This window comes from Pteropus vampyrus, unplaced genomic scaffold (assembly GCF_000151845.1).
Source record: "Pteropus vampyrus isolate Shadow unplaced genomic scaffold, Pvam_2.0 Scaffold326, whole genome shotgun sequence".
Taxonomy (NCBI): Eukaryota; Metazoa; Chordata; class Mammalia; order Chiroptera; family Pteropodidae; genus Pteropus; species Pteropus vampyrus.
The window spans coordinates 497,997-509,332 of NW_011889107.1; the positions used below are offsets into that span (position 1 = coordinate 497,997).

At 41.9% G+C, this 11,336-nt stretch overlaps 1 protein-coding gene across 1 annotated transcript in view; it reads right to left on the reverse strand.

The window, feature by feature from the left end:
* RIMKLA (ribosomal modification protein rimK like family member A) overlaps positions 1 to 11,330 on the reverse strand; it is a 27,793-nt gene extending 16,463 nt beyond the window's left edge. Inside the window, exon 1 of the mRNA XM_011377931.2 lies at positions 11,134 to 11,330. Coding sequence (XP_011376233.1) covers positions 11,134 to 11,296 — 163 coding nt within the window. The 5' untranslated portion in view covers positions 11,297 to 11,330. The remainder of the gene's footprint in view (positions 1 to 11,133) is intronic.
* Between the last annotated feature and the right edge of the window lie 6 nt (positions 11,331 to 11,336).

The window sequence follows — 11,336 nt, forward strand, 5'->3', positions numbered from 1 at the left end:
TTTTTTTTTTTTAACTAAAATGATCACTCTGTTCCCAAACAGGTCAGTAAGACAGTGAAAAAGATCAGACCCTAAACTGGTTAGTACAGTGACCAACAGCCAACCTAGTCTAAATCGACTTTTTGAAACCACAACAATATTTTCTCCGCATTACTTCTAAAAAGAATAATCTATTTTCATGGGTAATTATGTTCTGATTTCCTTTAAAGCTCTCCACTATTTATAATTAGAAGTATTTTAATGTATTAAAAACAAGATAGAAAAATAAGTCACTTTCCCTAAAGAACTGAGCCTGTTTTTTTCTAACCTATATATCAGGCTAAACTAAGTTAATTCTATAAAACTAGACTTCTGTATTCGTATGTACAACAGCAAAGAAATGCACTTTTATAATATATAGAAATAGCTTTAAAAATAATAAAATCTTTATTGGAAAGTAGAGCTCTAAAAATTAAAAACCATTCTCAATCATTCACATCAACAGAAGGAAGCAGCAGCATGAATAATCAAAGGTGTAGTCATTCAGACCTGAATTTGGCTAGCATTTTTATTGAGCACCTGTTGTATTTTAGGTACTTTGCTAAGAACTTTCACATATATTATCTCATTTAAATTAAATGTGTCTTGTAACATGGATCCCTGCAACAGCTCTAACTGTAAAAGTCTTTGCGTTTTCACGTAAGCGATGCATAACAGGTCACCACCCTCCCAACCCACGTACACTCAGCTCTCACTTACGTGCACACACATATATGTCCTTAGCTTCACAAAAGAAACTGGTTTCTAGGATGCTAGAAAAAACCCTCATGTACAAAGCAAGCAGCAGAAATAGAAAATAGTAGGATGCTGTAGCACGAGAGGAAGCAAGAAGCTGTTATGGCGGCTTTTCAAACCATTATATATTAGCAAGATCAGGTAACAACAGTGGCTGGTAGTGAAGCTCTAAAAGTTGTCACAAAGGAATCAATAATATAAATAAAGTAAGTGGATAATCCATAAAGGGTTTCACATTATCTTGCTGTGTTATGAGAAAGATGTGTCATCAGAAACAGGATCTGGCTCATCTCACTCTGGTTTTCCCTGGTTTCTTTCTACCCGCCCGTCAGCATTTTCTCATAAGGAAATTACTTTTCTCGTAAGTAAGTTATTTTTATTCTTAACAAGTAGATGCCATCGCCGCTCCTTCTTTCCCTTTTAAAGTTCTTTGTTACAATGCCCAAAGAAATCTCACTCCCACCTCATTAAAACCCACAGTCAGTTATGTGGCCACTTTCTCTTTCTATCAACTGCTATTTTGAGGTTATTTAATTTAATGTAACCTTTACTGAACTGTTGGGATGAGTCAGACACACTATTAAGCAGGAATACAAAGATGAACCATGTAGTCTTTGCCTACCAGGAGCTTTTAGTCTCCTTTCGGAGAAAGATATAGACACAATTTAAATATTCATTCATTCACTCGCTCAACACACATTGTTTCAGGCATTCATTCAGCCAATATTTACTTAGCACCAACTAAGTCTAGTGTTAGTTTGGGTTTCCCCAGGAGCATTCCCAGAAACAAGGATTCTCATGCAAAAGGTTTATTACTAGGGTGGTACAATCAGGAAACACCAGTAGGGGAGTAGAGAAGGGAACAAGGCAATAAAGGGTCTTATCAAGTGAGCAACCACCTCAGCAACTGGGGGCTTCATCCTGCTGCACAAGAAATGGCTCGGTGCACGTGCCTCAGTTACCCCACCCAAGGGGCAAGGGATCTAGTGAGCTATGATTTTTATACACCAATTCAGTCTTTGGTTGAGGGCTGCTCCAGGGGCATGGTGTCAAATCCCTGGTTCTTCTGGCTCGCCATGCATGTATGGGTGAAGTAGTTTCCTATGACAGGGAAAAGCCCTCAGACGGATTCAGATGCTGATGGTTAGAAGTGGAGCCCCAGTGCCATCAAATGGGGCAGGGAAGGGCCAATGACAGCTAGGGAACAGGCACCATCTTAAGGGTTAGGGATGGGGGTTGAGATGTGTGAGTGAAACACACAATATCACTTGATTGTAAGAAGGACAGCACATCCCTGTCATTACTGCCATTGATGCTCTGTGCAGAGCACCTGGGTATTAAGAAGAGTTGTCAGTCTGGTTTGGACAGGAGGTGGGGAGAAGAGGTGACCTATTATAACGCCACATGAGAAGTGCTCTAGGAGGCATATAGATCAGAATACACTGACAGCAAGGGAGAAGGGAGCAGTTAGGTGATTATTTTAGAGGGAGAACCAAGGAAAGTTTCAGAAAAGAGATGTTGACTCATGGTGCCTCTGAGCTCAGAAGAAATGTGTAAAACTAATAAATGCATAATGCCTACCTCTCAGAAACAAATCGATAAGAACGGCATGGCATCTCATAAGCACAGACTTCAGGAACATCTCAGGGCTAACTTATTTGCAAAAGCATTTCAAGAAGTTGAGGCGACATGAAATGAAAGGCAATTATGGCAGAGGGGATAAGTACTGGTCTCCAAGTCAGAGACTTGATGAAATTCCTTGCTGTCATCTAACAGCTTGGCAAGACACAAAAATCTCTCTGAGTCTGTTTTCCCTTTCTGTAAAATGGAAGGGTCCCAGTTGACAAGATACAAATCTCTCTCGGGGTCTCAGTTTCCTCATCTGTGAAATGGAAGGGTCCCAGAACCTGGAAACCTTCCTCCTTCCCCTCTGCTGGCCCCGTCTTAAGGGCTAGAGATGGGGGTTGAGATGTGTGAGTGAGACACACAATATCACTTGATTTTAAGAATCACCTCCCCACCTCACCAACACAATCTTTCTCGTAATCATGAAGACAAATCTCATTAAGCCCTTCATTCCTTTCATATCAGTCACCCAAGATCCCAGTTTCTTAGGCCATTTTACTTCCCTGGACTGTGAAGCCCACCTGGCTCTGACTTTGCCTTTTCTACTCCCACCTTCCACTCCTTCCCATCTCCGCTGTGCCCTCAGGGACCTGATGGGTAGCTAATGCCCTACCCTCAACATTTTTAGTGAGCGTTCCCTTCACCTTGTTTTTCTGAGTCCCAGGGAAACCCAGCTCTCCCCAGTGACAGTGCTTCCCCAACAACCCTCCCTAGTTGTGGCTGTTTTGTCCATCTCGCACCTGGGACTACTAGGCCGAGAGGCAGGAGAGATGTGCTCTTTGGTCCTCATTATGGCTTCCATAATGGCTCCCCTAAAACACCCAGCCTGACTCTCATCAGACTGCCCATCATTTCACTTATGCAAGTCTCCTAAGGACCACAGTCACTCCCCTCTGTCCTTGAAGCTTTAGGTCCTAACTCATTGACTCTCCCCTGCTGTCACAGATATTGGTGATTTCAGTATCTGTATGGAGAATTCTTCCAGTGCCCAGGCCTCAGTTCCTTGACCTCTTCTCCTCCAAGGATCTTGACCACCCACCCACCTCAGCCACCCCTCCCAGTTAAATTCTAGACTTTATGCACTCATCATAATTCCAATCTCCAAACACTGTTTCCTATTTTTTCATCTTACTCCCTCTAGTACCCTAACTCCAGCCATACTTCAATCCCACCGGCAACTACCATTCATGGATCCCCCATCTTTTCACTGTCCCTCACCCCCTTCACACCCTCACTTCCCCTCTTACCCTATTTAAATTCCATAGACAAGCACCATAACATAAAATCTCAAACCCTTGCATCCGTTTCTTGCTTAGCCAAACCACAACCCTGGTTAGACTGATCCAACTCTCTGCCTACTCTGTGTGCTCTCCTGTGCGGTGGAACCTGTCTGGAGAAAAATACACAAACCCGCTGACTGGTTCCAAAGGCATCTTTATTGCTGCCTGGCAAACATTATATTTTCCTAGTCCATTCACTCTCCCACAACCGTAGACAACTATTTCACAATTTCTCTTCTTGCCTCAAACTTTCACTACTTCCTACCATCTTCTTATACTCATCTTCCTGTTTCAATGAGAAAAACAAGAGCAATCAGAAAAAAACTTCTCCATAAGCTCCCACTATCACATCTACATGCACCTGTGTCATACAGGGTACCTTCTCTCTTATTATAATGGCTGAAGTGTCCTTGCTCCTCACTTAGGCCAACCCCTTGAAATATGCAACAGATCCCAATCCCTCTAGCTCACTTAAGGCACTGCTCCAGCAATTCACCTTTCTCTCCGATATCACCAATTTCTCTCTCCTGTTGGATCACTCACACCAGATACAACATGCTGTTTTTCTCACTTCTGCAAGAAAAGCCTCTTTAACCCATCTTCCCTTTGGACAACGTCTCAGTCGACTCAGGCTGCTATAACGAAGTGCTATAGACTGGGTGGCTTAAACAACAGACATTTACTTCTTATAGTCCTGGAGACTAGAAGTCTGATATCAGGGTGCCAGCATCGTTGGGTTCCGGTAAGAGCCTTCTTCCTGGTTTGCAGACTGTTGCCTTCTTACTGTATCCTTTCATGGCAGAGAAAGCAAACTCTCTGGTCTCTTCTTCTAAGTGCACTAATCCCATAACCTCATCCTCATGACCTCATCTAAACCTCATTTCCTACAGAAGGACCCATCTCCAAATATCATATTGGTGGTTAGTGTTTCAATATATAAATTTGGGAGGGGACACATTTAAGTCTATGGCAAGCTATGAACCCATTTCTCACCTTCCTTTTATAACAAAACTCCTAGACTGGGTATATTCACTGTTTCCACCACTTCACTGAAACTCTTCTGATCAGGGTCACAAAGCAAAACCCACATTACTCAATCCAATGGTCGATTCTTATTCCTCATCTTACTTGCTCTATCAGCAACATTTGACACAGTCTGATCACATCGCCTTCTTGAAATATCTTCTGGACTTGACTTCTGGGATACCAGACTCTCTGGGATTTCTTCCTTTCTTCTATTCAGGATTATTTCTTGGTTCCTCCTCTTCTCCATGACCACTAAACAATGAAGTGCCCCAGAGCTCAGTCCTTGGGCCTCTTTTCTTTTCAATCCATAGTCACTCCCTTGATGGGTTTCAGAAGATGCTCCTACTTTTGATATTTTCAGGCCAAGGCTTTCTCCTGGATCCCAATCAATATGCTAAACTGCCTACTTGGCACTTCCGCTTGGATGTTTAATGGGTGTCACAGACGGAGTCCTGATCCCCACCACCTGCCCATACCAACTCCTCTCACACCCTTCCATATGAGGAAATGGCAAACTTTATTCTTCCAGCTGCTCAGGCCAAACACGTGGGAGTCCACCTTGACTGGTCTTTCCTTCTCACCCAACATCTGACTTAGTAGGCAAATCCTGACAACCTTGTCTTCAAATTATATCCGAAATCCAGTCACTTTTCACCTCCTCCCCTGAAACGCTTCCAGTCCAACAATCATCATCTCTCACCTGAATTGTAGCAAAAGCTTCCTAAGTGATCTCCCTGCTTCTGCCCCTGCTGCCATCAGTCTATTTTTAACACCGTGTCTAGAATGACCCTGTGCACATAAGGCAGGTCATGTCACGCCTCTGCTCAAACCCTCAATGGATTCCCAGCTCATCCAGCGTCAAAGTCCTTCCATGACCCACAAGGCCTACATATCTGCTCCTTCTGCACACCCACCCCTCCAACCTCCTCTTCTAGTGCTTGCCTTGCTCCAGCCACACTGGTCTCCTTGCTATTCCCTCTTCCCTAAACTGTCTAGTCCCAGATGTCTAAATGCTCTGCTTCTTCATCTCCTTCAGGTTTTTACTTGAACATCACCTGGGTGAGGACCACCCTAGCCACCCTGTCTAAAATGGCAATCCCCTCCTCCACCTCCAGGAACATGCTATCCCCCTTCCCTGTCTTTTTTTCCTCCTTAGCCCTTTCCACCAACATACTATATATGTTACTTTTCTTGTTTGTATTCTATCTCCCCCATCTAGCATGTAATCTCCTTGAGAGGCAGGGATTTTGCCACTTTTGTTCTGGTGCCTAGAACAGTATCTTAGACAGTATAGGCAGTCGATAGATATTTGTTGACCAAATGAATGAATCAAATCATAATAATGCGGGTGAAGACTGAGTCTGTTCTTACTCTCCATTATATCTCCAGTCCCTAGCATGTGCCTGGCACAAAGTAAGTATTAATATTTGTTGAATGAAATAAATGAATAGGATTGTTGTGAAGAATAAGACACCTAGAAGATATTAAAGTATTAATAACAGAGTTAAAGGAATGAAGAACCATTATTCCTGTTATTTCCTTAATGCAAAGTAACTGAAATTTATTACTTTCTCAGAGTGGAGCCTTGAGTTACTTTTTAATAGTGAAGGTTCACATAGAAATAGATTGAGAATTTCAGATGTGTTATAGGCTTTTATTAAAACTATATAAACTCCAATTATGGTGAAGTCTCTCAGGGAAGGTGGCCAGAGAGGGACTGGAGTGAGGTGAGGTTCTCACTGATGTACCTAGATGTCAGTGTACTCCTGCTAGTAAGGGGTGTAACAAGGAGGTGTTGAAGGATGGGGATGACATGGACCTCTGTCATGATGGCTATACCCCTTCCACTAGGTGATCCGAACAAATTTGGTGGAAATTTCATGGTAGAAACAACAAATGGTTCAGAAATTTATAAGTAGGGCTTTGAGATCCACTAAGGATCTCAATCTACTGGTTCTAGAACTCTTCCCAACACAAACTACTGTTAGAAATGTAAACATAAAATACACACCCAACCCATCCTCAGTCCTTGAGGTCAGGCCACAGATGTAAACGTGGACCCATGGGGTAAAGTGTATCCATTCAGTGCTCAAGTCAATTTGCAAACATTAAACGGTAGGTGCTTCCACCCATTCTCTCACCTTTCCAATACTGCTGTATGGTGGTTTATTTGGATTACAGGATGTCAGGCACAGGCCTTTAGCAGAGACTGAGGTTAAAGATCAACCTGTATGCACAAAGGTTAGAATGGTACCCTTTACTGCTAGTGTCTTCTTGCTCAGTAATGGGAGTCCATCCTTTCTCCATGAGGCCTCTGTTGTCTTTTAGAAGGCTGCAATAAGACCATTTCCTCATATAAATTTAATTAGGATTCCCCTTGATTATTACTCATCTGATTACTGCAAAGAACCATGTAAGAGTACCCAGAACACCTTAATTTAAAGAACGTGACTAGAAATTGCCATATGGCTACCACATTTTAGCTCTGAAAGTAAAAGAATGCTGAATCATTCTGATCCTGAGACAAACTATAACACACCCTCATTTCCAGGTCAGATTCATTTTTTTCTGTCTTGGTATCTGTCCTTGAGTTTGTGACTATACCTGTTTTTGGGGACAGTTAATCATAAAGATCTATGGGTGGCCAAACAACTTAATTTGCAACAAATGACTGTCCTCATATAATGGCTCATTACAAAAACATTTGCACATCCAATCATGATCTCTCAAACACAGAAGCTAATTACAATAAAAGTCTCATATATTCAAATTAACCTTTAAGGCACTTCACGACATTAACTGAAGACCTACTGTGTACCGTTATGGAACATACATTTGAGGAATCCTCCATCATTTAGAGAAAAAGAGAAGATAAACTGTAAATAGATAAATTGTAATAAAATACGATGAATGCTATTTTTAAAGGTATATGCAATGTTTTTTGGCAGCAGATGGAAGAGTGCTTGGGGGCAGGGTAGGGAGTTCAAGAAAGACTTTATAGAGATGAGTGACTTGAGCTAGAAATAAAGGATGAATAAAAGTTTACCATGTGAGAGGGAGCTGGACAAGACAGGCATCTCAGGCAGAGGGAATTTCAGTGCAAGGGGCAGGGTGAAGTCAGTGTAGGTTGATGTATGGAGTGGAGTGGAAACAAATTCTGGTTCTGCTGAAACGAGAATTACTGAGTATTGGTCCTTACTGGCAGGCCAGACACTCTTATTGATGTTTATAAGAGTTAATATGTAAAAAGAACCTAGACTTCATGTGCCTAGAGCATAATAAACAGTACATATATTTTGCTTTGACTATTATTATGTGCATTTTGGCGCCATATTCACTACCATCTTATTCTGAGGTTGAGAATAATTCATAAATATTTGTTGAATGAATGAATGAATGAAGAACTTGTGTTTTCTAAGAAGGAAATGGAGATGGATATGATGCTCTTAATGGTACATCCAGCAAAAAGGTGAAGGGCAAGTGTTTTCTACAGGATTGCTTCAGTCACCTGAAGGTCATTCCACTTTTCCCAGTAGTCTCCTCATCCGAATCTGTGCTGGGGAGGTAGATCACTGGGTTAAAAATAATAATCATAAAACTTTGCATTTCCATAGCATTTTCAGTTTACTTGTATTATCTCTAAAATAACTACAGTCTTTAAATCCAAAATTTTCATCTCTGGTCTGAATCCAATTTCCAGATACAAACTGAAATTCTTATCTCTGGATCTGGGCTCCCAGCAATCTCCACAGAGCAACTCAGAAAAGAATTTAAGCAACTGCTTGAAGCACTGCCCATACCTGTCCCAAACTGACTTCTTCATCGACTCCTTCACCAATCTTAAGAAGAAACAGAAAGGAAGGAAGGTATGAAGACTGTAAAGGTGGTACCTTTGCTTGCTAAACATAAAATTACTTTGCAAAGTCACTGTCTAGCTTCAATTTAATTCAATTCAGTTCAATTCCATATCTACTGAGAAAGGCACTATAGGTTGCAGATGTCCCAAAGCATACTTATTCCACATCACTGGGCTGAGAATTAGGGCATCAGGTTTTTAACTGTGGGTTTGCTGCTAACTAGCTGGATGGCACTGAGGCAAGCCATTTAATCTCTTTGAGCATCAGGTTCTTCTTATTTAAAATGAAGGGGTTAGGATGGATGATCTCAGAGTCCTTCCCAGCTCTCGCATTCTATAATTCTCAAATGGGAAACAGTATTGATATCATTATAACTATCTATTTCTGTATTTCAAAGCCAGTAAATTCTAGAGATTTATTTTTTCAGTGGCATATTCTAGCTTAGCAAATTGCCAAGGGTTTTCTATAGTTTGACTACAGAAGAAATTGGGAAATAGAGCCCACAATCTTTATTCATTCAAAAATACTTGAGTGCCTATTATGTACAAGGAGCTATTCTAGTCACTATTACAGCACTGAACAAAATAAACGAGCTCACTCTTCTCAGGGAACTTCCCTATGCTTTAATTCACCTCGCAACAAATAAATCTTTTGACTGCTTTCAGTGGCAGAAACAACGATCTATTAGGTTCATTTTGCGTGCTGTCATATGTATGTGGCTATCTGTGAATTAGCAAAAAATAAAAAAAAATGCATCAAAAAATAACGTTTTTCAATTTCTCCACTGACCAGACAAATAACTATGTAGATTTTTTGGTAGTTTAAAAATAAGTAACTCCTGGTTCATGAATTGACAGATACATTCACACATGAATTCAGTAAAATTTTAGACACTAAACAAAAGGGTTTAAATGTTTCCTGCTGCACTAAAATTTAATTTTCTTTTTCTGAGGCAGACTCTTGAAAATGGGGTTTTAGATACAAAACAGAGAGTTCTTCCCCGCTCTTCCACAGCATGTGTGATGGGTCTCCAACAGGAATATAATGTGAAATTTTGCTTAGTATATCTCAAAAAAGTCATCTTTGTAAGCTGTAAAAAAAGTAAATAAAATGAAGAGCAAACAAACTGACCCTGGGGCTGGAAAGATGTCTACGCTAGATCTAGATCTAGATCAGTAAAACATAACATTATCCCATTTAAGTATGGTACTGAAACACAGAATTTAGAGATGGAGGAACATTAGCCCTTGGTTTTATAAACGAGAAACCTGAGACTCAAAGACACAAAGTGACTTGGCCAAGGCAAAGCCAAGATACTTGTTAGCAGCCAAGCTGTAATAAGAATCCAAGTCTGCAGATTCCCTGTTCAGGAATTTAGTTCTGCATTAACTGAGAGTTTTAGCAAGTCAAGGATAGAGATGGTACCCTTGCGGTTGACAGACGCTGTTTTAGACTAAATGTAAGACACCTAATGTTTGTAGTGCATTTCTCCAATAGGCTATATAATCTTATATCACTTATGAAGGCTTTAGATAAATTTTTGGATGAAACATCCACAACAGATACATTCCACTTAGAAACAGGTCATATTCAAAATCTCATTTGTAAGTAGCCTGTTCAGAACTTGGAATACCTTTCCCTCATCAAGGAGAAGTAACAAATTACAAGCTTACTAAAGCAGATATGGTTGAAATAGTATGAAACACCCTGAATTGGGCCCAGACCCCTCCCCCAGGAGTGGCTGGATATCTCCAGCAGAGGCTGCAAGTCAGGGAGAATTTCCTAAACCGTGGATTCCTAAGTCAGAGAGTGCTTCTATTAAGAATAATTTAAAATATCTAAAGACATAATTAACCTTTGGAAGTAAGGGTCACAGATAATAACCATGCCTCACCCCAAAAAGTCTCTTAGACATAGCAGTGGAGAAATAAGTGAGGTCAGAATGGTCTGTACCTGAAATCTTGGCATTTTTGGAATTAGAATTCAACAATTTTAGGGGCAGAGGATGAGTATAAAGAAAACCCATCAAGGGTCTATTCTCCCATTTCACTCTCAAGAGGTGACTCCAGTCTTTCTCCGATGTCTCCCCATATGTAGGTTCCTAGTTTGGGAATGATATTCTAGGTAGTGCACTACTGATGCTTAAGCACCCGGAAAACTTTTAAAAACACTCATCGTAATGGCAATTTTGTAAATTTAACGTGGGTTTCTATAAATTTAAACTGACACAGTATCAATGCAAGCAGAATTTGCAAATTTGGGGTTAGCAGTTTGATTTTCCTCGGACCTCCAGGCGGCTTCAGGTAAATTCCAGTTCCTCCTAAAACAAAGTCCCCTAAGTAAATTAACTCCTATTCTGAAATCTTGGCCTCAGGGCAGATGGTGGTGATCAAAGGAAGCTCTCAAGGTTGGGGCTTTCTCCAACCCAAAGAGGTCTCGCGGGGGAAAGTGGCTGGTTTGGGGGGCCCGAACGAGACTTGGCAGGGGGAGGCCCGGGGGCGCGCGCCCACCAGCCTGTTCTCGGGGACCCCGGCGCGCTCCCCCGCCCTCCCAGGGCCCTTCTCGCTCACCGAGGTGGCCGCCGACTACGGTGACGGCGATCTGGTCCATGAGCACCGCCCGGAAGCGCACGTCCTGCTCGGAGCAGCGCTGCCGGAGGGCGCGCAGGATCTGCACCTGCGGGTAGTCCTCACGGATGCGCCGGTCCGTCAGGAACCAGAGCTGGGAGCACATGGCGGCCAGGACGGCGGCGCCCGGCGCGGACCCCCTGGGC